This window comes from Xylaria bambusicola (genome assembly GCF_022495145.1).
Source record: "Xylaria bambusicola strain CBS 139988 unplaced genomic scaffold F5B22scaffold_10, whole genome shotgun sequence".
NCBI lineage: Eukaryota > Fungi > Ascomycota > Sordariomycetes > Xylariales > Xylariaceae > Xylaria > Xylaria bambusicola.
Window position 1 is genome coordinate 298,592 of NW_025953563.1, and position 24,245 is coordinate 322,836.

The window sequence follows — 24,245 nt, forward strand, 5'->3', positions numbered from 1 at the left end:
GACACATATTAAGAGCGACGCGGACTACAAATAACTTAGGAACCACCAATATATCTTTACCTCGTGACCTAATTCACATGCCACTACATCTTGACATACAAAGACGCACAATATCTAATGATGATTAGCTGCATGGCCGCAATAGGAACTGGGCGAGATAGAATTTTTGGGGGCATACTTGATTCATAAGCAAAGGAGAGAGAGTTCTGTACTCGACGACCAACCCGGTTACAAAACTGCACAGATACAGATCACCTGAGCTATATCATGAGCCGACAACCGCTTATGGTGCCACATGATGGCGTTTCTTTGATACTACGTGGCACACACTATATAGACAGTTTACCCCGAACCACCTCTCGGAACGAGGAAATTTTCAATCTGTCTCCGAGAATGACTAATCCCTGAACGTTGTCTAGACCTGATATGCCACAGCAAAGTCCTTTATAGACCTTGAGCTAATCTACTATACTTGTTTTTTTTTTGTTTTTTTTTTTTCCTCACCGCCCTGGAATCCCTTACTTTTAGGGTTGATCTAGTTGGACCACGGTATTAAACATGGAACGAATGGGAGCGGAGATTGTGTTTCACGGATAATGACGGCACAGACTCTAGGGGTTAGCACGATTCTCAGAAGAATGAGCTGCTACTTGATAATTTAGCCTAGTATTTACACAGGTAATGTTCCAGAAACTCTGGTAGAGTACCATGAGTGACGAAATCAATGTACTAACAGAAATTGGACATATTATCTGCTTTTGTTCAGTTGGCTCAAGTTTAATTTGTTCAACAACAGTACCGTGGCGTCGGTCCTTGATAGCTTCAGCCGTAGAAGAGCAATTCATTCCAAATAGGTCGATTCGTCTTTGGGAAGGGAGCTTTAACTCCAAATCATTAGTATGTGAACCGTCAGTGTTAACCACATCCGCGAATAGTCTCAACGTTTAGATCATTTTGTACCTTCGGGACGCAATGATCCAGATACAAACACAGTTTAAACCGAGACTTAGAACCGTCAAAGCTACAATAATAACATTATACTAAGATTAAATTTCACTACTCACAGAAGCCGGGTTTGATGATACTCATGAGGGATAAATAAGATTGCCTATGCATGAAGTTATCTTTCTGGGTTACGGACAATGGAAATTTTACGGTGGAAGGTTTATGTGCTGGAAAGATATTTTGCCCCTGTTATACTTTCTGCTTCTCGTAGCTTAAGTCATTCATGTTACACCAAACCATGTCTTGTGATTACTAAGATCCGTAAAGCCCCCTGCTCGGATCCCCTTCAATTACAGGACTAATCTAGGTATCACCTAAGAAGTATATAGCTATATCATGTGTCACCAACCTCTAAGGCCTGCTGATGTCTTATGTTGGCGAGAGCCGGATAGTCTCTAAGACCTGCTCCAAGAGGCCCGTTGGGGTCGGCAATATGGGCTGTTTAGCACATGAAACACACAATACAGTATACATTTGCGTATTATCAATAATTTTCGCTTTTGGCAATTCGCTATCTGGACTAACGCTATGGTGTTGGACTCAAAATCCGTCTTTCGACCTAGAATGGAGATGAGTGCAACCCCAGACAAGGGCTCGATGTCGTCACAACCGACTCCCTCCTCAAGTCATGTGCATGGATCCTCCTTCGACCCTCTCTACCCTGCATCCTAGCCCTCGGCCACCATTGGTCCTGTCTATTTAGGAATTAATTCCTCGTAGCTTGTTGCGCCCATTCCCTCACCTAGGATTACAAACAAAGTATACCCACTAGACAATTACACTAGCCAACATCTCCTCACAAGATTCGCTAGCTTTGTCGATGCTGAAGAAAGAACTATATGTCTCCTCTCAGCCAAGGTGGTTCTCGTAACCACTTTTCGAGCGCGCGATAATGTCCGGTTTCGGTCATCATCTGGTCACATAACAGGTAGAGTTGGTGCAAATCGTTCGTGAGCTTGCCAGAGTTTTGCCCTGTCGTATCCTTGCCAAGGATATCAACTTCGCAGTGTGCCATGATAGCATCGACTGAGTTCTTGAGACGTTTATAAGTTTCCTCTAGGTCGTTTGATATTTTTTCTAGGGCATGATGGCGACCTGGCGCCCACGTTGACATTGTCTGCGCGAAAATAGCTGTTTGACGCCATTTCTCCCTCACTTGGTTGATCTCGCGTTCTTTTTCATAGCATTTCTGCTTCCAGTAGTTGGCCTCATCCTCCACCTTGTGGAAATGCTCTGCCCCTAGCAACAGATCTTGATTGAGGCATTGTATATGTGCCTGTCCTTGTCTATACCTAGTCATGATAGTATCCTTGGCCGTTTCACATAGCTCTAGTAAGGAGCGATAATAACCGTCATTAGAACCCTGCTGATGAGGGCCCCATTGGCGAGGACTCTGTTGATAGGGACTTTGCTGATGAGGGCTCTGTCGATAGGGATTCTGTTGAGATCCATTTCGGGAGGAGCCTTCGCCAAAATTCCAACCAGGGCTACTGGAACCCTGATTTCCGCCGCGGCAACTGCCAGACTGTTCCATGTCTGAGCCATCGTCTGCACTATCGTCGCCGTGAGGGATGCTACTGGTTTGGTCCCTCTGTGGAGGGATGTAGGGGATAGTGGCAGGGCCACTGTGAGAGTGAATGGCGTATCTACCCGGCCTCATGGCTGATGTCACTTCAGGTAACTTTTGCTAAGTTATAGAAGAGAGTCTTGAGAAATGGATGTGCGAGAAGATATTCTGAATGACGAGAATAAGGCTTATGTTGTTGCGGTGGTAAAACAACGTGGGAACGGAGTGGGTAAAAGTAGAGATTGGAACGTGGGAAACTGGAGAGAAAAGGAGAGCAAGCGGTATTATGTATATGCCTGACTCTCAAAACTAAATTTCTTGTTCGCACCTTCAAAGTTGAGGTGATCTTGATATTTTAGTAGGTGCGGAGGCACATTGAATCGAAAGGAAGGAAAGAAATCTGGCTTGGCACTCCTTCCAAACCATAACTCTCTCACCTACTTTCTTGTTACATTAAATTTTCAAAGCCTAATGGCGATCCTAGAGCAGGGAAGTCAAGATACCACTGATAACAGGTTATAGGTAAAAGCAGACACGTCGACCATATAGGCGCATGTAAAGGCTGCCTCACTGATCCACGAGCCCCTTGAACGAGAACCTTGAGATCGGGTCCTCTACTTTCCTAAGCAGCGACGTGCATAGGTTCTAACTCCATATACAACATGACAAAGCTGATTTTAGGCATTCGACTCACATTAGATTCTCCAGTGTCGCCTGAAAGTTTGATAATTTCACCCTCCAAAGACACCATTACCTCGATTTTCATACCGGTAGTCCAATAGGTTAGATGTTTCGAACTTTTGGCCCACGACCCATTATTTCTGTTCCGGTTCTCCATAGGCAATTTTGATTTGCCATTCTTACTTCCTTCTTTTCATAGATAGTAACAGATAGTTACTAAATGGGTATAATATTGAAATTTCAAAACTCTATATATCGCGGACAAATCTCCTAGCACGGCATCAAAGCAATATGTAACCTTGAGGAGCTCGTAGAGAATACGCATCATGATAAGTTCGTGCCTGCTTGACAACGGTCCGTCATCCGTTGCAGATGTTGGACGGCTTTACATAGCGAGTCACCTGCTTGCGTCTTCGCCATCGATTGCCTAATATGCTGCAAGCTATATTCTCGTAATCAGGCTAGTGCGCACCTCATTCAACCTGCTTCTCACAGCCAATGCGCCCGAGCAATTCTTTCCTGTCACTGTGCCCTGGGAGACTGACACCCGAAGAAGAGGCCGCTCGTTTCACACCCGTTCGACGTTCCCATCCTTTCAAGTCGATAGACTCCACCCCTACTTCTTCCTCGAGTGGCTGGGCCTCTTCATATTCATACTCCGCTTCACTCTCTACCTCATCATCGCTACGGGGGTCATCAGCCGAACCTCCTCTCAGGACTCTCACAGCCACCCTAAGGATCATGAAGAACCAGAATATGGTAATAGCCTGGAGGCCGAGTAGAGTGTATAAGAAACCATACACGACCGTCTGAGAGAAGCAGAGTGCTCCTTCGGGGTTTCGGAATGGCTCAAGCCAGTGACTCCATCCGTCGGGTATGGGAAGTGGCCCTTTTAGACTGTCGTTGGACCCATAAAAGCAACCTATGGGCATGACATGAATGGCATCCCTCCAGATGCTCCAACACACCATCATATAAAAAACATGCCGAGCAACGAACCATGACAACATGAACATTCCGAACATGATATCGCACAAGGTCGAATAGCCTAAGTACTTGAGACATTTCGCGAGCTACAAGTTGGTCAGGAATAGGGGCTAGAAGTGATTCGGGTACATATGCCAGAACTTACTGGAAGGAATATATCAACGATATCCATCAGCACAAGAATCAGTATACCAACTCGGGTGTGGTGATAGTAGTACGAGGCTGTCATTAACGCGATGGTGATGAAGTGGTGAGTGAGCATTTGCCAGTGATCTTTACGACGTTCTTCGATGTGAATAACAATGACTTGCTGTAGCCAAAAGGCCCATTGTCCCAAGAAGTAAGCCTTGACCAGCCCAGTCACTTCCCGATTCGGCCAGTCAGTCCATAACTCCCTCATGTTCATGAAGGACGGCGAGTTGTAGTATAAGTACTGCTCAGCTATCAGTAACCAGGGTTAGGAATGTGGAGGTCGTCATGATAACAACCCCCATGCAAGTGAGCCAATTGCCAACGTACCACGCCCAAGGGCCAGAAGAAAGAGTAGTAAACCAGTAGCCAGGCCTGTTCAGAGAACCTGGTCATGTCTTTCCTTTTTTGCAAGCCCCAATGTTTGGCCAGTGGAGCGAAGACATGTTCCATAAGGCCAGCCCGGAGCCCAGTGAAAAGCACGATGCAGAAAGCAATAAAATGATAGTCATCACCACCGATCGCATAACTCCCAGATTGCGGGTTCTTATAGGATAGGGTGAAGAATTTGAGCGTGTGAGGGCGTGCTTTAGGGATAAATAAATGTGTGAGGAAGATCAGAGCTATGAGGTTGAAAGACAATCCTAGCAGAAGAAAAATAAGCAAGACCATCTTTTAGGGAGGGGGGTACAAGCGCCACTTGACTTAAATAATAATGAAAGAGGAGAAACAAATTTAGGACTGTCAGCTTTACACCTACCTATTTGGTTATCTAAAAGCCAACGGGTCAGGCTCTTGATGGTCCCATCACCTTTCCTCTTTACTCTCCGAATTAATACTTTATTGTTGCTGGTCTGCATATAGAGCGGCCCGTTCATGGAGGTATGTGACTGAAGAGATGATCTCCTAGTGTTTGGAGTAGTGGGCGTCTTGAGCCTCTCGAGCTTAAGCTCCCTTGGAATAACCTTGGTCTCTATGGTTAGGTGAGAGCCTGTGTCGATGGCATCGTCTGGTGGCAGCGGCGGTGATGGCGTCGACGCCGGCGACGTATCGGCCATCTTCACCCACCAATTGCGACTTGCAAGCGCTACTGCGGGCGATCGTGGGAGGCAGAGGTGCCAATTGGCAAGTGGCCAGTCAATAACGGAGCTCAGGCAGACACGTATTAAAGATGCGATGCTGGTGAGGGTGGAAATTCGATTCGAGGAATGCTCGTAGGCGTTGTGCCAGGGTAGTTTCTGCTAACTACGAATATGTGGTGTTGCGCAACAGCCGTAAGCAATTGCTAGCGACGAGGGCTAGGTGTAATGTCGTGTGCTTGTTGGGATATCGCCTTGGGGGGGAAGATAGAGAGAAGGTCAAATCTGCGCTGCGAGGATTTCGAGATGGTGATGGGCGGCAATGCGGGTTTGGTCTCTCTGGCGGTCGATGAGAGATAGTACGGGAAGAGGAAGGCGAGGGATCGGGAGGCAACGCTTTCGACACAGCACACAACCCCAAAGACAACGACGACAACAACAAGGACGACGACGACGACGACGACGATGTGCGTGGGCGGTCGTGCTACGTATCTGTGTTGGTCGCCGCAAAGTCTGTGAAGATGGGGGTGCTGTACCTGAGACCTGACCCTAGCACTGAGTGGGTAACGGCAGGTAACGGGAATTTTGAAGATGGCAATATGTTGAGAGCTGGGATGTGGGCCCCGCGGCGCCAGGCCAGACAGGCCTCGGACCAGGCCTCGGACCTTGCCTCTCGGCGCTGTCTGGGCGGCTGTGATTGGCGGGCACGGTGGTCGATGGGGCCTGCAACGGGTCAACAACGGGTCGGTAACGGCAGAAGCGAGTTGATAACTTTTGCAAGCTCGCGATCCAGTGGCACACTTGGCAATCGAACGGACGGGCATGGCGCGAGGGCGGTGAAAAGAAGGTTGGCGATACCTACCTAGGTAGTGAAGGGGAGATGGAACCCCCTGTCGGGAAGTACTAAAAATCTACATCGCAACAGTGAAATCGCAAGTACCTTTCAGAGACTGTTGTAGCTTCGAGCTTTTGCTTTTTTTCGGCAAGAGGGGCTAACCATTGCTCGTGCCTACTGTAACCTACCTATTCCTTCTTTACATGTAGGTAGGTAACTCGGTAACCCAAGTAGGTACTATTGCTGGGCTCGATGAGGCGATCGTCATAACTGAAGTTGTCCTAACTCGGAATTCTCTGAATTCTAGGACATATGAGCGCCTTTGGCGGCATCCACCAAACACTCTACACTACCTGCGGAGTCGCGTGGATATCTAAGTAGATAGATACCAATGTACATGTGATATCCTAGCAGAAGGTGGGCTAGACATCGCCATTCCTAAGTACATGTAATTGATACGACGCTGCGTCGGACCACCTGCTACCTACCCTTGAAAGCTTCAACTCTACCTCCCTACTGTGTAGGTTGGTAGTACAGATTGGTGCATTCCATTTATGTGAACAATGGCTTGGATACTTACCGCTATTCTACATACTTGAAGCACTACCCAGTAGAGGTTATAAATATAAGAATTGCCCAACGGCACTCTCTCTACCTTGGACGGAAAATAAATGAACTAAACTCGCAGTAGGTATCACAAGCTCAACATATTTTCAGCTTCGAGGTACAATACCCCGCAACTCTAGAAGCCGAAAGTAGGTAGTCACAGACCAGCATGCAAAACCTACCTACCTTACAGCCACGAACAACCCCACCAACAGCACCGCACCGCACCGCACAAGGTGACAGGTACCAAGCAATGCCAAAGTGAGGGAATGAGGGGTGTCCAAGCCAATGATGTCTCCGAATCCGTCCACGCTGCCTCGAACGTGGCGGGCTGCTAGGTACTGTGAACAAAGCCCCTTGCCGTTCTCCTCATCCAGATTAAATATGTGACGGGATCGAGTCGGCGCTCGAGTTCCACGGTCGGGTAGTTCGGATGAGCGACGAGACGCCAACGGGTAGCCGCATTCACCAGAAGGGAGATATCGTAGCAATCGGATAGAATTGTTGGGACGTCCGAGTTTATGCCACTCCTGTGTCACATATTTTAGGCCATGTTCGAGTCCGGTGAGGGATGGGAATTAAATCTTGATCACACGAACCCTCGTAGTAGGTGTCAGTCATACCGGGTGGTATTGGCAACGTGAGGTTCACCACATTGGATCATCGGGGCATTCAGTTTCCCAACGTCAGTAGACTCTATTGCTAGTACTTATTTATAGTTGTTGGCTGTTTCTTCTCTGGAGTCTTCATCATTGTTGGGTGAATCTTGTTCTAACAAGTTCATTAGCTATACCTAATGATTGCACTACCTAGTATAGCTAAGCCATTGCTATATATGTAGCTCACAACTTGATGCCAGATAATCTTTGCCTTCTGGGTGTCGTAGTTCAAACTCTGAAGCTGGTTCTGTATACCTAGGTAGTCTTCCACAATATAGGTGGTCTGAAGGTATCGGATGACAGCATTGAATTAGAGCAAAAGTAACCCTGGTACTTGAGCAAACTGCAACATAAGCTCGACGTCAAGTTAAGTCCATTACCGGCTGACTGTCGCATCGACGGATAGAGCTGTAAAGTCACGAGTCAACATAGCGACAATATCAACTCAATAACGGCGTCTTTTCTGCCCGCAAGCGAAGTGAAAACTGCCGCCTTCGGAGTCCTGCGCTCCTGCCTATGTACGTTGGTTTATTCACGTCAAATTTCCGAATTATAGCCGTGTTATTCTCAAGGGCGTCTAAAAGGGTGAGCCTCAGTATTGAAAACGTATTCATCGAGACTGATGAGGTCCGGCGGTGAGAAGATGAGGTAGAAGTATTTTAGCGTCTCAGCCAACCAGAAGCTCTGCCATCAACAAGTCAGCGAACAACACTTGCCGCCATCAGGGTCTTTCGCCACGCCATTACACACCTCCATGGAATCAGTCTTCTCCGTCTCCGAAGCGTCTACCGTGACATCCGCGATGGCCGAAAACGCCAGCTCTGTCTCAGTCGCCTTTCTGATCGACTGAAACATGCGCCAGGCCATCTCCTAATCCACGTCAGCTGCTAGGACCAGGGATGATAATTCTGGGGAAAGAAGGAATGGACCTCCAGTCGGGACACACCTGGTACTCCTCTTTTCCCGTGATGCGGTACATGTAGAAGACGCTCTCAATAGCCTCGGGCCGTAGAATGTAGCGAGGGTCCCGGGCCTGTTCGAATCCCTTCGGAAGCGGCTGACCTCGATCTCCGAGAAAGGCATCGCCCTTCCACGAACATGTCTCGCCGGGGGAACAAGGCACGAAACTGCAGATCTCGGGCATCATCCCGGACGGCATAGCGTCGTATGCCCACACGCAGCCACGCGTGATCTTCTCCCCGATCTCAACATGATCCGGCTGGTTGAACAGCTTACCACCTAACCCAAACATGCCTGTGAAAACGAGGCATCAGTACAACGGTCGGGTCAACGAGATACGCTTAAGAATACTACAACGCAATATTGCCTACCTCCGACAAAACAAGCCAAGTGTTGCGCTTCGGGTTGCAACTCGATTTTGCCGCTGCCTCGCACCCACACATTACCCGGAATCAACACATCTGTCTCATCAGGAAGCATCGGCCGAAAGAGCACATGCGCAATCACAGCCTCCATAGCATCATTATACAATTTCTCATAAACGGGTTCCAGCCCGCCTAGCAAAGCATATGCCTTGGGAAACATCTCATACATGGAATCGGCAAGGGCGCCGAGGGTAAAGCCGTCCTCACGAGCGAATTCAAACCGCCGTAGATCTAGAAACGTCGGCCACATGCCCGGCACCCTCGACGCGTTCTGCGTCCGGTCGAGCATCTCCGTGACACGGTCCACAGCATCATAGTACTTGTTTTCGCCCGTCAGCTGGGCCAGCCTCGTGAACTCGAGCGTGGAGGACGTGGTAGAGGCAGCTGGGTCGTGGGTGCCGGCGCGCAGCTGACCCGCTTTCGCCAGTTCAAAGTCGAGCCAGAATGGAGGCATCCGCGTCGGCGTATCGAACGCCGTGTAGAGCATGTCCCCGAGCTCGACGGCCTTTCGGAGCAGCGCCGGCTCACGGCTGAGATCATAGCCGCTCAGCAGCCCGCCCAAGTGGCGGATCGTCGTCTCGAACCAGTTGCAGGCCGTCTCTTTTGTCTCGGACCAGTCGATGCGGGCTGTTGCTGCGACGGCCTCGTAGAATTCATCCTTTAGATCCATGATCCAGAGACTATCCAGGGAGTCGACTAAGGTCGCTGCCCATCCACCAAACGGGTCCTTCCTGGCGCCCGAAACGGGCGCTACCTCGTCCGACATCCACGCGTAGAGTCGATAGCTTTTCCAGCTCTTGATGAATGCATTTCTGACTTCATCCCGCCGATCTGCGAGGATCTGACGGCGCGCTTTCCCGGCCGAGGTCTTGTCCGCCCGGAACCGATGCTGGACTCCGGGCAGCTTCTTAGGAGTGCCCTTAGGAAGAGACCTCCGCGAGGAAGCCGGAACTGGGTTCTTCTCTGCCACCGTAGACCAGTCGAAGCTGCTTTTGACGTATTCAAGCCGGACTGTGCTGGTCTTTGTTCCCGCAGTCGAATCACGTGCTGGAAGAAGATGGAAGACGGAGTAGCATACCAAAATGGCGGATACGATGATGAATAGGCGAGCCGGTCGCCTCAGTAGTTTGTTCATCACGTCGCGCGTGGGTGAGCATCTTAGATAGATGACTCGCGGTGACAAGACAAGATATGACAATTACTTCAGATGACAATTGTGTTTGATTGCATCTTACACATACTCTTTGACTGTTAGCCTGCGACCCACATTGTACATTTAGCCATATGTACTCCGTGTACAAGGCCAAGTATTCCATAAACGTGGGATTGTTTGGGTGGGACGGGGTGGCTTCGATCCGATGTCTTGGATCGACAAACTAGGTAGGCTCAGTCCCGAGCTTTACAGGTATATGCTTGTGAGAAAGTAGGTAGCAGAGAGAGTTCTCAATTGACTATCTTGTCCCTCACTCCCTTTAGTCTATACCAGTGTTACCTACATACTTACTGTACTTCGTATGTAATGTCCATAGGCACCAGATAGTGGTCATCGCAACCATTGAATTTCCGTATATGTATACTGTGGAGATTCGTAAATGATGGACGTCTAAGGTGACTTCTCACTACAAAAGCGACGAGGACGTAGGGCACCGGCTATTGATTTGATATTAGAACGCCTAGCTAGGACGAACCAAGTATGTCAAAGCAGCAGACTGCTCTCTATCGCGTTCTCAAGATCTGTCCTCGTCTGGCTGTAAATGACGGACACACCTATCTCGCCAGCCTGTATAGAAATGGGCAATCGTGCCGGATTCAAGATGAGGTCCCTCTTCTGGGAGGTGGTGAAGAAGGGATGATTCTAGTATAGCATAAAGCTTCCAAAGGAAAAGGCTTCTGTGGATTCCTCAAGCCAATCTTCACGGCATCTCATTTGGCGATAGCGACTATAGGACTCTCACAATGTCTTGTCAGGTTGTGGAATGGCGGTGGCTTACCTGTTGGCTTATAAAACATCAAACAGAATCACGAGAGCTGCTATCTTCATCCTATGTGATCCTACCACAGACCTCATAAAGCGTATTACCAAGAGCCGAGCGCAAGTGATCCCACATTTGAGACTACCTGCGCAAAATAAGAGTAACGCCAACACAAGCTGCCTCAGATACCTCAATAGTCTACACAAGGAAGCTCTGACCTACATACCTTCTACAGGTGGTAAGTCTACCTTCATGTAAGGGATCTCGTTATAGCAATATAACTGATACTTATTGTCCTGAATGCGTATGTATAATAAACATGACTGGATGTTCCTGGACTCTACTACAACAAGTGATGTAGTACGATACTTTGAGTCTGTGTCTAAGGTCTGGCCGTCGCCAGTATCAGAGCAACGACTAGAGGGTATAAATCGCATGTATAATCAATCATATGGCTAAATTGTACACACCCTACTCAAATAAAACGGATAGGAAAGTTACCAATCGAAGCTTAGATGTCAGTGTTTGTGTTACTCTAAGCCCTGGCCAAAGTTTGGGGATTTGATTGTTCACGGTCAGCGTAGGCGGTGCAGGATTTTGCATGTTTCAAGTCGATTGATAGCGTTCCTTCGACATCAGCAATAATGTCCTACGACGTAGTGCTGCTCTGATGGTTGAAGCTCTGATATCGAGAGGGAGCTTGCTGCGCAATGCAACTCACAAACAATACCTGAGGTGAGGTAGTGGACCAGTGACAGACACAGTGTGAACGGGCGGGGCTGACACAGGCAGCAATCAGCACCGTGACGCCACCAACCCAGCTAGTTAGCTCTCAACGGCCCCAGTCAGCTTTCCGTGACCCTCCCTACCTAACCAACTCACCTACTGACATACACCTAGGTATTCAACTTGACTCTTACAACGACCCATCCGCATCACGAATAGCCCAACGATAATTCAAACGATCAAGTCACAAGGGTTAATAAAAAGTAATTCATCCGACAAAGTTACCGTCGACGAGATATAATGGCCGCCAATACCAAGTACACGGCAGCGCCGACCCAGGACCCCGACGAGGGCACCTGGTCCCAGGCGCCTCCATCATACCAGCACGACGAGGCCGCATCGTCATCCGCCGGCATCTTCGGCGGCGCGCCACGCAGCAGCGAGGACAATGTTCCCGATGACTTCAAGTTCGGCGGCTCCGTCGCCGAGGCCACTGTCGACATCCGCAACCAGTTCATTCGCAAAGGTGAGTAACCTAGTCACGCACAAGTCGCACTCCCCCGCGTGTTGCCGTATTCGCATTTTGCCTTCGGCTACGTTGAATGAGCGATTCAAACCACTAACATTTATCGTGTATCGCAGTTTACACTATCTTGACTGCGCAGCTAATCACGACTGCTATCGTCAGCGGTCTCAGCTTCTGGAGTAAGGACTACAAGGCTTGGATCCAGTCGCATCCGGCACTGGTCTGGGTTTCGGTAAGCAACAAGAGACCCCACGTTTCCATTACGAGGGCAGGGGCATCGCAGGACAGTCTCCTCATTTTGAAGATGCCCTCCCCCCCCCCCCCTCTTAATCTATGTCCCTGCTTTAGACAAGATAGCTAACCCGCTCTCTCCAGCTCTTCGGCTCCATCGCCTTCCTGATCCTGACATACTGGAAACGTCTATCCTACCCGACGAACCTTCTCTTCCTCTCCGGCTTCACCCTTCTCGAGGCATACACCATCTCCGTCATCGTCTCCTTCTACCAGACCCAGATCGTCCTGAACGCCGTCATCCTGACCGGCGGCATCTTCGTCTTCCTCACCTTGTTCGCCTGCCAGACCAAGTATGACTTCACGTCGTGGATGCCCTACCTCTTCGGCGCCCTCTGGGGCCTGCTGCTTTTCGGCTTCATGGCCGCCTTCCTGCCCTACAGCAGCACCGGCGAGCTCATCTACGGCGGTCTCTCTGCTCTCATCTTCTCTGGGTATATCCTTGTCGACACCCAACTTGTCTTGCGCAAGCACCACGTGGAAGAGGAGATCGCCGCTGCCATTAGCCTCTATCTGGACATTATCAACTTGTTCCTCGCCATCCTGCGAATCCTCAACAGCCAGAGCAACAACTAGGGTCTGTCTTGCGAAGATTCGCACAGTCGCAGTACGAAGGTGATAGGGGCTTAACTGGTATTTTGGAACAACACGGGGGGGGGGGGGGAAATTATTTGATTCGTGGCGTATCAGGGCGTTTATGAGGGTGGATGGGCGGGTGATAGTAGTCTTTAGCGACTAGACGATGCTTTCTTGCGCTCGTTGGCAAGTCTCGTTCTAGTCTTCAGGTTAATCATGAAACTAGCATATGCTAAGCCTTAGCATTACCGTGTCAGTCTGTTTATGCCAGAATGCATGCTGGCCCCTGAATAGCAGTGTACAATTACTTTCCTTCAAATGAAATGATCTATTTCCCTTTCTGACAGACAGACTTAGCCACCATCTTACGGCTTAGTTCACTTGAATCACGCGTTGCACAGCTATGATCGTATTTCCTTTCATGAGATCAAATAACCATTGGATTTGATCTTTGCATTAGCGGACTAGTAGTAGGAGACAATACATCAAAGCTAAAATGCCCATAGAACAGGCTTGGAGGAAAGAGATCTCATTTTTTGCAGGACTAAGATAGACAGCCATTGGTTCACTCCCTCCCTTCGTGCCATCACGAAATCTCATCAGTCGAATTATGTTGTGTCAATAGGTCTCAGAAATAATTAAGCCCTATGACAAGTTTGTCGCTTATACTTGACAACTCATCGAAATATTATGTTGTTTCTTTAAGGAATCTCGGACGCGATTTCGGTTTTGTATTCCTGACAAATCCATCAAGCCATCGACCATGCATGCGTAAAAAAGCCCATTAAACGGTATCAAGTTTTCATATCATGTGTCTTGCTGGACACGCGTTCGCCGGGGATATGATGGTATCAAACACCCAACGCCACCGATCTGCCTCTGTTGGCACACCAGAGCTGACTCGGATAACAAGCATATAGAGAATAATTAGTTGCCGTCGGCCTCGCCGTTGGCCTCGACAGGTCCACCGGCAGCAGCCGCAGCCTCCCGGTGCATCCTGGCTTCGATCTCGCGAAGCTGAGACTCGCGAGCCAACAGTTCTTGTCTCTTCTCGTTGATCTCGCGCTGAACCTTGATCTCGATTTCGCGGAGCTTCTCCTCTTCGCGACGGAGCTGTTCCTCCTTTAGACGGACAGACTGAGATGCCAAGTCCTCGGGGTTCATCGATGAATCACTTCGACCAGTTAGTAATGTCCCACATACGGAATCATAGGGAAATGCCACAAGGACTACATACACTCCAGCACCGCCTTCGACACTCTTGCTGAGTTTCTCGGTACGGTAATTCTCGTAAAGGAAATCATGGGTGATTTCTTTGAGGTCGGCAAGATGACTGTGAAGCAGTGCGGATCGAATAGCCAGGAAGTCGGAATGGCGAGGGTTGTCTACCTCAACGACACCCCAGGGATATTGTCGAGCACGAACTTTGCGACCACCAATTTCGATTACTTCTTCTGAACCCACAATAGCGAATGGCATCAGTCCTCTAAGCTCGGCATTTTCTTCAACAGTATCTTCGTCATCCTCTTCGATGTCGTAAGGGAAGTTATAGACGGGAATACGATAGTGTTCAATATCCTCCATAACAAGCTTCTTCGATTCGGCAAGTTCGTGTGGTGTAAGGGAATCAGCTCGGCCAATGACTGGGATAACGTTGACACGAGGAGCGAGGCGCTTCATAAGCTCGATATCGAGTTCCCGAAGACTAAAGAAATAGTGAGCAAATCATCTTCGACATCTTTTCGGTGCAATCTGCATACCCATGACCTGTAGGGGCAATGAAGTACAGCATAGCATGTACACGGTTGTCCCTGAATCTGGGGTTACGCTTGATACGCGACTCCTCGGCCAAGATGTCGTCATATTGTCTCTCGAGATATCCCACAATCTCCGAGAAGCTTGTAGCGGAATTAGCGTAAGCCAGACAAACATTGATTTGAATTCAGCTTACCTTGCCTCATTGTCGATTTGGTCGCCAAAGCCGGGAGTATCGACGATGGTCAATGAGATACGGGTTCCTTCTTCGTCCAGCTCAAGCTCTAAACGAAGGGCAATTAGACCTGAGGATGAAATAGAGCATATGAGTACATACCGACGGTGATGGGCTTAATCTTGACACCCTCTTCGACGTGGGCGGCACTAGGATCATCAGAGTCCTTATGGTTCAGAACGCTCTTGCTGCAGAGAGTGTTGACAAAGGTGGTTCGGCCTGCGCGGTATGGTTAGCGATATAGGCGTCACTTTATAGCCAAAAAGCTTCGTTTCGAGTGATTGGAGAAGCAATAGGGGTCGAGGTTCAGATGCGGCGGCTGCTGGTGAGAGTCGTACCTGTGCCTGAAGCACCACAAACCATCAAGCAAAACTGGATGCCCTTCTTCACATTCTTCTTCCGACGCATCATCTTCTGGGAACGCATCACGGCGACTAGTTAGCAGAGGCAGGTATAGCGGACAGCGAAGAACAGCAAAAGGTAGCAGCAAGTCGGAGCACTCGTGGGGATGGGCAGACGGCTGACTGCTATGGGGTGTGGTCTTTCCCGCGAGGCGGTCAAGAAGGGCTCGTGACAAAATTGGAGGTCAGGCTGGATAGGGGATTTACTCACGGCTGGGGACGACATATTAGGCTAGTGTTGGGGCTTCACAGAGAGGAAATTGAGGCCGGGGACAAATAGATTGATGAGACGGACTGGGACAGACTGATCGGCAGAGGGAGCACGGAGAAGAGTGACGAGGCGAGGACGAGATGCCGACGCGAATTGGGGGTATCTATCTTGAGGATGTCGAAGTCGAAGAGTTGTGGTCTGATAAGAAACAACCTTGAAAGGCGAAGGCGATGGCGATGGCGATGGCGATGTGTCCGTCTGGCTGGCAGGCAGGTACCTGTCTCTTGGTAAAAGGCCGAGAGAAGGATTGGGGGAGCGAGTAACGGGGGGATGATTTAGTTGGGTTGATTGATGTCTCGATGCAGGTTGCTAATTTCAAGACCACAAAATCAGTTCTGGCGGAGCAGGGGGGGAGACCCGTAGACCTGCACTACTTCGTGAATCGTAGGGGATGCTTGTAGCTCTGCTCTGCTCTGCCTATGGGCGAGTGGGAGCCGAGGGGAGCCTATAGGTACTATCTTTGTAGTCAGGGGGGAAGGGACCCGAGATGGGCGCGTTTGGGGTGGAGTTGCGGGAGCCGCTAGCCTGTGTGGTGCTGGTGCTTTTGGGCTTAGGGGAAGTTACAGGTCGGTCAGTCGTACTTCGTAGTACTTACAAAGAAATCAATCAAACAAGCAAGCAACTTTTCTCCATCCTTGAAGTACCCTGAAACAAAGGAGTACTCACGCTCAACCGGTTGGCAGTGTGGCCATAGATGTACCTCGACACATGAATATACTTGTATATGTAGTGTGATACAGCAGTTACATCAGATACTCAACTCAAGTTGAGGAGGTAAGTGCTGCTTGCTCCCAGTGCATTACCATGCCATGACATAGGTACATGTAGCTGCACGATAAAGAAATGCAAAATGCGAAGAAAAAACCGCAATAACTAGCTGCCAATGCATAAGGTAGTATAGTACTATGTATGTAGACACAGCTGCAGTATGGGGAGAGCGGCAATAGGGACCAATGGATCCCAGCCATAGCTAGGGGGTACTTCTAGGAACACATTATCGTTGTGCCCTTTCCACATACATAGGTATGTAGGTAGGTAGGTACACTGCTAGATACATAAACCATTACCTCGTGATATCAGATGATAAGTCAAGGGTGGTATAATAGAGAAGAATTTCCAGGTAAGTGCTAGAGAGTAAGTAAGTAGTCTTCTCTCTCTCTCTCCCTCATCCTCTTTCTCGTGTTGAATAGATTGCCTAAGTCCAAGGTAGGTAAGTGAAAGAGCTTCCCAAGCTCGGAATGGCTGACAGCCCCACTTATTAAGTCTACCTACGCGTACCTGCTAAGCTATAGTAGGTACACCTCAGTAAGTACTTACACACATGCAAGTATTGCCTACATGTACGTACTCATTCAAAGAGTCCAGGACGTCCACGTAAGTACGCGGTATGCACTCTATTTCCATCAAGACAATACCCCTTCATTGGTAAGTAAGTATTATGATGCTTCTTGCCTCTTGTTATATTAAGCCAAGGTGCAGCAAGCTCCATAATTAGCAAAGAGTCCAGGCTGGTCTGCACATTACCTAGGTACGGTAGGTACTTACCTGAGATCTCGTTTCATACTGTAGGTACCCTCCCGCACCTCCCCTTCTGCCCCCGCTAAGTTACTTACAAGTACAGCCGGCCCCTAGCTCAGAGTGTCCTGAGACTTTAATAGCCAATCTATAACCACCTATCAACCACCTATTACAGCTACACTAAACTGAGCTCAACCGGCCGCCTTGTCTGGGATGTTCTTCTCATGATCTCGAAGGTTTCACTTGCGTACGTACATATGCCAGAACAACATCTCAAACACCATCTCCAGATCGACGCACCCAAGGTCGCCGGGCGTTACTGAGTTCTCTTTCGACATGTCTACGACTCAGTCCCTTGATCTATAGCCTGCTTCCTTTCTATATGTATTCCAGGACCTTGGCTACCGCGGTAACATCAAATTGTCAGCCGCCTCTGGTGTATTCTCAGTCGTGCCCGCATTTAGCCAACTCTCTACAATCTCGGTGCCAGAGGCGACCATCTCATCATAGTAGCGTTCAACACGACTGGCCCTTGGATATCTCTCTCCAGGGCTCGCTATGGTTAGAAATAATTAGTGCCTGCAATTTTCAATGACAAATTGCCAGCTAATCTCTAATGCTCTGCATCTGTGCCTGTTACGTCACCGCCAGCTTCTCTCTGCTCATCCCGCAGCTCATCTCTCTCATCAACTAACTACCGCCTACACTGCGAGTCACAAATCGCAACAATGAACACTCGCCCGGTCATAGAGTCCTCCAAAGAACAGCCCGCCCTCTCCGTCGCCTTTAACGACGACTCGAGTCGCTTCGCTGTCGGCCTGGATTCTGGTTTTTGCAGTACGCTTGCATTTCACTCACCTTTCTTGCGTCTTATACCACTTCCCCGTACCCTTTCCACTTACATTGCCATAGTATTCCAAGCAAGTAAATGCCAGTTGCAAACGGCCAGAGGTGAGCTCACTTTTGTACCACTAAGCATTCGACTCACTAATCTCCCCCTGTAGTCTTCAACGCTGGCCTCGGCCTCGTTCATATGATGGGTAATGCCAACTTCCTTGCTCTAGTAGGGGGTGGTCGTTCTCCCAAATTTCCCCAGAACAAAGTCATTATCTGGGACGACAGTAAAGGAAAAGTGGCTTTTGAGATCGCCTCCTTGACAGCTGTTCGTGGCGTTCAGATCACGAAAACTCGTGTTGTAGTGGTCCAGCAAAACAGTGTGCGCCTCTATGCTTTTGAGAAACCTCCAAAGCCACTGGCCAAATATGAGACCACGGACAACTTACTAGGTCTGTGTTGTCTAACTGATAAATACCTCGTCTTTCCTGGGAGAACCGCGGGCCATGTTCAGGTTGTACAATTAGCCACGGACAGTGTGAGCATTTTGCCAGCCCACTCATCGGCCCTCAGGGCTCTTCAGCTCAGCGCAGACGGCGACTTACTTGCAACAGCGAGCGAAAAGGTAATATCGACTGCCACCTCCCCTTGTAACCCTCTCGATATTGACTTCTCGGTTTACTTCAGGGGACAATTATACGCATCTTCGCGACCAGTAGTGGGGCAAAATTGGCAGAGAGAAGGCGAGGCAGTGAAAACGCCACGATATTTTCATTACGCTTTAGTCCGTCGGGGAATATGCTAGCCTGCACATCGGACAAAGGCAATCTACACATCTTCGACGTACCTAAACTACGTAGACCTTCGTCCTCTACAGCCCGCCCGGCGCCCCCCGTCCCACCATCCGGTGCTTCTAGCCTCTCTACAGGCACAAATCCCAGTGCAGATGCAACTAATAAATGGGGAATTCTGAGCAACATTCCATTTGGGCCCTTCTCAGACGTCTATTCATTTGTCTCCTGCCCTTTCGAGACGGGAAGTGAGCCTTTGTTGAATAATCAGAATATGCGTCGCCTGAGTGACAATGCTGTCTTGGGGACAACGCGTCCAGTGAAGGGGGTCATTGGATGGATCGACGAGAACAGCCTTATAGTCGTAGGCGCCGGGCAAGATGCACGATGGGAGAAATTCATCCTACGACAAGGCGAGGATGGCCGTTACGTGTTGATCCGAGAAGGATGGAAAGGGTATCTAACAGAATGAACACGGTAAATTTACGCTTATGCCGTGGTTGTGGCTTCGGGATGATATTCAAAACTGCATATGTCGGCTATGTGGCGGCAACGGTTGTTTACAATTGACGTTGGCGAGGAGTATGGTAACAAGGAAAGAGGGGCGTTTAGGGACACGGACTGGAGCAAACTACTGCGTGATATAAACCAACACTCATCATATTCTGACAGAGTGCATGAAGAATCGACGTAGTGAAGGACTGAGGTTGGACCAGTGCTCAATCATTATTGAATTTAGTCGCATAGCCTGAGTCAGGCGTTACGAAAACCAACCCTTCTCAACCTGTTATCGCCGCGGAGATCGTGAGCGGCTTCGTCGCCTTTTTCTGTGATGTGCATCCGCGTCCCTATCCCGACTTTCGTCCTCGTGGCGCTTTGTCCGTCTAGTAGCTGGATCTTCATCCCTCCGACGGTCTCGGTCCCTTCCTTCGCGGTCCCTATGGCGTTCCCCATTGTGATGCCTTTCGTAATCCTTATTATGCCTTCTTGAATCGCGATCTTGCTCTATTGAGCGGTCTCTCCTCTGAGGTGTGACATCTCGCTCACGCTTTCCCCTTTCTCTTTCTCCTGTTGCGGGCGTCCTATCACGCCTCGATCTTCCATCCCGGCGGTCGCCGCTTTCGTCCCTGCGTGACCGGCGATGGGACCTATGGTGATGGCGATGCTTCCTATCTTTCTTCTCCTTTTCTTTCTGGAGCGCTTCGCTGACCTCTCGCTTCTTCTCCTCGATCAAAAATCCTTTCATGGGATCGTCATCATCGTGCTCCTCGATCAACTTTCGCAGTTCCACCTCTTCCTTTATCAGTGGTCTTCTAGGCTCGTCTTCCTCTTCATCGTCCTCGTCTTCGGTTTCAGCAGCCTCGCCTTTCGCGGCCTTCTCTTTCCGCACCATGTCTGCCCAGCCGACGGCGAACTCCTCTGGATCCTCGTCATCCCGGGCCTTGTAGCGCGCGTGATCTACACGAACTAGCCGTCCCGCGATCTCGGCACCACCTAGATTGTCGACGGCGAGATCACAGCTCCGCTGGTCCTCGTACTTCAGCCACCCGAATCCCTTGCTTTTGCCTGATTCCTTATCCCTTGCGAGCTTGAGGAAGACAGGCTCGCCGTATTGTGAGAAGATGGTGATGATGTCACCCTCGGTCAGCTCGTAGGGCAAGCCGCCGAAGTTTATGAAGGCGGTGTCGCGGTAATCTGTGTGCCATGATGCTTCGGGGGGTCTGTCGTGGGAAATGATGTCAGCGGAATTTGGGGCAAACTGGAAGCACTTGTCCTTACACGCCATTCTCAATCTCGCGTTTGTTGAGCGCCTGGATGGCGCGAATCTGATTCATGCTGGCTATCACAAGGGCAAGCCTGTTAACTCAAATCCGTGAAAATCCCTCTCCCGAAAAAAAAACTTATTGGAGAGTTTGAGGCGACGTCGAGATAGCTTCTGAAATACGTGCGATTCGCGGCTGTACCGATCTATACATATATGGAGCTTTACCAGCTGAGTGTACAAGTACATCCGGCAGCTAGGGGCACTATGTCCATTGAGCTACCGTACCTAGTTAGTCTACAAGGGTGCATTCCCCTGGCCAAGTATTCAACTTAAAATGTGCTACCTAGCGCATTGAGGTTAGGTAGCTACCGTAGAGTACATGAAGGTACTACGAACAAGTACGCTAGAGCGAAAGCGCCAGTGAATGTAGAGGCGTGCAAGCCTTACAAATGCCCCGGCGAAACGCCGGATCGCTGAGTTGACTGCTGCAGGGGCCAAAACAGAAGTACCCTCAAGGTTCCCTTTCGGGCCAATCCGGTGATTCCACCAAGGGATGGCTGCAAGTAGTACATTTGAGTTGTCTTAAATCTTTCTTTAATTTAATGTAACATGAAGTCCATAGCATGAGCTGCTGGGTATACTACTTGTGATAATCCCCAGACACATGTCACATTCAAACATTCCCATTCAATAACTTACTAACCAATCCACATTGCTGCTCTCTTCTCTGTATCTATCTCGCAAGTGCGCCCGTCCAGAGCTGTCTTCTTTCAATAATATGAATAGTACCCCCTAGCATCACGAATCCCACTCTCCTCCTCACCTTGATGCGCGCCTCCCTTACAGGTCGCTTGTACGCGTTCTGAGTCCTGCAGAAACGTCTGCCTACCTCTTCCGAGCCTGCAACTACCGCCGTCTGCTAGTGACAATCATAAATCATCTTCAGATGCTCCTCTTCGGCCCATATCGAGAATGACGGCCAACTCGAATCGCTTTTCTACTTACACGAGTACTTCGGTCGGCACCGGGTCTGAAGGAAAGAAGGATGATCAGAAGAAGGACATGTGGAGCTCTATGCTCGACTCTGTCGCCAGCGGCAAGAGGTTACCCGAAAAGAACATGCTAGTATTGGGTGCGCAGACCCTCCCCTGCCTCAGTATGGCTTTCTCTCAATTAGGGTTGACGAACGAGAACAGGTGGCTCGGTCGATTCCCAACGCGAATTTCTCGAGGCCCTATCGAATAATGGCCAAAGGAGGAACCTCGACCGCCAAAACAACTTACCGCCGATAGCCAACAGCTTCGCTCTAGGGTACACATACTACGACGTGCTGGACGCTGACCAAGAAGGTCAGTCAACCAGACTCTTTTCGGCCACAGCCGCGCTGACTTAGTCAAAGATATTCTGGCCCGTGTCTCGCTGTACCTCCTCAGCAGCTCGGCCCCCTCTTTCGCATCTCTTATTAAACCGCTATTAACCCCTCAGTCAATACCGAATACCCTAATAGTAATACTGTTGGACTGGTCACAACCGTGGTCATGGATGCGCCAGTTGCGCGAGTGGCTTATGTTGCTACGGAACGTCATCGTGTCCCTCAGTCCCGAATGCAGGGAAACGATGGAGGAAGTCATAAATGGCTGGCGTGAGCGAGGACGAACCGGGGGATCTGTGAATCTAGATGGCACAGGTGCGGTTGCCACCGAAGGTGATGTCTCTTTGCCTCTGGGGCCGGGGGAATGGGAGGATGCACTTGGCCTGCCCCTTTGTGTGGTTTGTCAAAACGTGAGGCACAAACTATCTCGCCTTGACGCTGCTGTACTAACGTTCGATTCTAGTCCGAAAAAATAGACTATCTTGAAAAAACTCAGGGTTGGAAGGAGGAAAAATTCGACTTGGTCCTTCAATATCTAAGAACTGCTCTTCTGCGGCGTAAGTAGCCATCTCAACTTCTAATTCATTCTGCTAACCTCGGCGTAGACGGTGCGTCTCTGATATATACTGCGCCAACGATGACGACGCCGCTACAGAGTCTTGTTCATGCAAGCCTGGGCATACGTTCACTACTCAAGCGAGCGCCCTTGAAACACAACGTCATTGACCGAGACAAGATAGTTGTCCCACCCAACTGGGACTCATGGGGGAAAATTCGAGTATTGCGTGATGGATTTGACGTGGAAAATGTCAGTGAAGGCTGGTCTATAGATATCAACCAGCCCTCTTCTGCAAATAGGCCCCAAGCAATTAATGGCAACGGGGAAAGTTCGTCGTTTCTAGGTAATGACATGCCTGAGCCTGAAGGCTCTGCGGTTGCTATGTACGAGGAACAAGTGCAAGACACGAGCCTTGACGCATTGCAACTAGCACAAGGAAACCAGGACACAAACAAGCTTGAGGTCCCATCTGTCGACACACAAGCATTCCTTAGCAACCAACTTTCACGGCTAGAGCAACAGAAGAAAGAGGACGAGAAGACAACCAAGGAGAACTCGTTTGCGCAAGTTGCTACGGATGATATAATTAGTGATCACATTGGGCCAGTGCAGTTCAACATGGGTGGCATCCAGGTTGATGCTGACGACATGGTGCAAAGACTCAAGGTAAGCATTGCTCGGAGCATAACTGTTTCTCGAAAGTCTGGTTGGGGTGCTGATTTAGTTTTAGGACCGACAAGCCTATGGACAGTCACCTGAGCCACTTGCTTTTGACGACGAAGCAGAGGCTGAACCGGCGCCGCAGGTGGATACGGATACATTGGCAAAATTCTTCGGCAATCTGATGAACAGGAAACCAGCTTCGGGCGGGCCGCTCGGCCAAACGTAACATGCGCTTATGCTTAGAACAGGCGGCCGATTAAACAGTAGTGCCAAGGCGACGCAATCTCGACAACATGCTGTCCAGCCCCTGGAGACAGGCCCTATATCAGCCTAGTTCAAGGATCTCGCAAAGGACGCAGAGACTTGTGTGGACCAGGAAATATAAGGTGCCTCTCCAATGCCCCTATTTCGTCTGTATCATCAACATAGTCTCGGACGGTACCTGGCAATTCTGCACAAGTAGAAGAGGATTGAAGACCAATAGCACTACACGTGATGCAGCATATTCTCTGGCATTTTGGAGTCTTTTTTTTTTTTTTCTTTGCGAGGATTGTCTAAGAAGCCCTGTATTATGTCCAAGAGTGTGGAATTAGATACCCCCCCAATCGGTTTAAAGTGAGATATATATGTTCCAATGGCTACATAAGTGAAGAAGCGAGTATCCCGTCTCGTACTTTTCGGTGCTTGTCCCCCTGATAGCTGTAGTAGCATACCTATCTTCTTGTCCTCGTTACTCTACCATACTACATGCAAATAATAACATGTCGTCTCGCCTACATATCTCTTAGTCACTTGGCCAAGTCCATGTACGGTATGTAGTTAGCCATGATGGCCGTTCCAGGGATGCCGAAGACTGTGGGGACTGGTAGTGGGGATGTTATGTAGGTAGGGCAGGGCCTGGGCAGGGATGATGATGTGGGTGGGTTGGGGCGACGATTATCGCGGGGTAGGTCATCCAGGATCTGTCCAGGACGAACAAACCTGCAGCAATACATG

The 24,245-nt window shown here is 49.5% G+C and overlaps 9 protein-coding genes across 9 annotated transcripts; 3 read left to right on the forward strand and 6 right to left on the reverse strand.

Annotated features, from left to right (window-relative positions):
• Positions 1-1,501: 1,501 nt before the first annotated feature.
• On the reverse strand, positions 1,502-2,907 carry F5B22DRAFT_35156 (uncharacterized protein). The gene has a single exon (XM_047970973.1). The coding sequence runs from the start codon at positions 2,663-2,665 to the stop codon at positions 1,841-1,843; it is 825 nt and encodes a 274-aa protein (XP_047833047.1). The 5' UTR covers positions 2,666-2,907; the 3' UTR covers positions 1,502-1,840.
• Positions 2,908-3,726: 819 nt separating this feature from the next.
• Positions 3,727-5,487, reverse strand: F5B22DRAFT_634864 (TLC domain-containing protein; the record flags this gene model as incomplete). The annotated part of the gene is made up of 4 exons (XM_047977050.1): positions 3,727-4,326; positions 4,386-4,673; positions 4,760-5,073; positions 5,190-5,487. The coding sequence occupies 4 exons, from the start codon at positions 5,485-5,487 to the stop codon at positions 3,727-3,729; spliced, it is 1,500 nt and encodes a 499-aa protein (XP_047833048.1).
• Positions 5,488-5,714: 227 nt separating this feature from the next.
• Positions 5,715-6,332, reverse strand: F5B22DRAFT_644276 (uncharacterized protein; the record flags this gene model as incomplete). The annotated part of the gene is made up of 1 exon (XM_047978399.1): positions 5,715-6,332. One exon carries the CDS (start codon positions 6,330-6,332, stop codon positions 5,715-5,717), a length of 618 nt encoding a protein of 205 aa, XP_047833049.1.
• A 1,843-nt stretch (positions 6,333-8,175) lies between these two features.
• F5B22DRAFT_634865 (family 47 glycosyl hydrolase) lies at positions 8,176-10,128 on the reverse strand (the record flags this gene model as incomplete). Its single annotated transcript, XM_047977051.1, has 4 exons — positions 8,176-8,292; positions 8,359-8,478; positions 8,555-8,862; positions 8,940-10,128. 4 exons carry the CDS (start codon positions 10,126-10,128, stop codon positions 8,176-8,178), a joined length of 1,734 nt encoding a protein of 577 aa, XP_047833050.1.
• A 1,713-nt stretch (positions 10,129-11,841) lies between these two features.
• Positions 11,842-13,429, forward strand: F5B22DRAFT_597304 (transmembrane BAX inhibitor motif-containing protein). Its single transcript, XM_047974295.1, has 3 exons — positions 11,842-12,218; positions 12,335-12,450; positions 12,594-13,429. The coding sequence occupies exons 1-3, from the start codon at positions 11,993-11,995 to the stop codon at positions 13,083-13,085; spliced, it is 834 nt and encodes a 277-aa protein (XP_047833051.1). The 5' UTR covers positions 11,842-11,992; the 3' UTR covers positions 13,086-13,429.
• A 583-nt stretch (positions 13,430-14,012) lies between these two features.
• F5B22DRAFT_644279 (septin) lies at positions 14,013-15,501 on the reverse strand (the record flags this gene model as incomplete). Its single annotated transcript, XM_047978400.1, has 6 exons — positions 14,013-14,259; positions 14,323-14,790; positions 14,846-14,983; positions 15,037-15,124; positions 15,178-15,294; positions 15,414-15,501. 6 exons carry the CDS (start codon positions 15,499-15,501, stop codon positions 14,013-14,015), a joined length of 1,146 nt encoding a protein of 381 aa, XP_047833052.1.
• Positions 15,502-17,643: 2,142 nt separating this feature from the next.
• Positions 17,644-19,520, forward strand: F5B22DRAFT_35440 (WD40 repeat-like protein). Its single transcript, XM_047970997.1, has 4 exons — positions 17,644-18,102; positions 18,178-18,216; positions 18,270-18,724; positions 18,787-19,520. Exons 1-4 carry the CDS (start codon positions 17,994-17,996, stop codon positions 19,360-19,362), a joined length of 1,179 nt encoding a protein of 392 aa, XP_047833053.1. The 5' UTR covers positions 17,644-17,993; the 3' UTR covers positions 19,363-19,520.
• On the reverse strand, positions 19,520-20,891 carry F5B22DRAFT_35475 (uncharacterized protein). Its single transcript, XM_047970999.1, has 2 exons — positions 20,670-20,891; positions 19,520-20,611 (listed from the first exon to the last, which is right to left on the reverse strand). The coding sequence occupies exons 1-2, from the start codon at positions 20,723-20,725 to the stop codon at positions 19,678-19,680; spliced, it is 990 nt and encodes a 329-aa protein (XP_047833054.1). The 5' UTR covers positions 20,726-20,891; the 3' UTR covers positions 19,520-19,677.
• Positions 20,892-21,266: 375 nt separating this feature from the next.
• F5B22DRAFT_597316 (dynein light intermediate chain-domain-containing protein) lies at positions 21,267-24,098 on the forward strand. Its single transcript, XM_047974296.1, has 6 exons — positions 21,267-21,787; positions 21,852-22,004; positions 22,055-22,437; positions 22,491-22,584; positions 22,633-23,252; positions 23,317-24,098. The coding sequence occupies exons 1-6, from the start codon at positions 21,628-21,630 to the stop codon at positions 23,473-23,475; spliced, it is 1,569 nt and encodes a 522-aa protein (XP_047833055.1). The 5' UTR covers positions 21,267-21,627; the 3' UTR covers positions 23,476-24,098.
• The last annotated feature ends 147 nt before the right edge of the window (positions 24,099-24,245 follow it).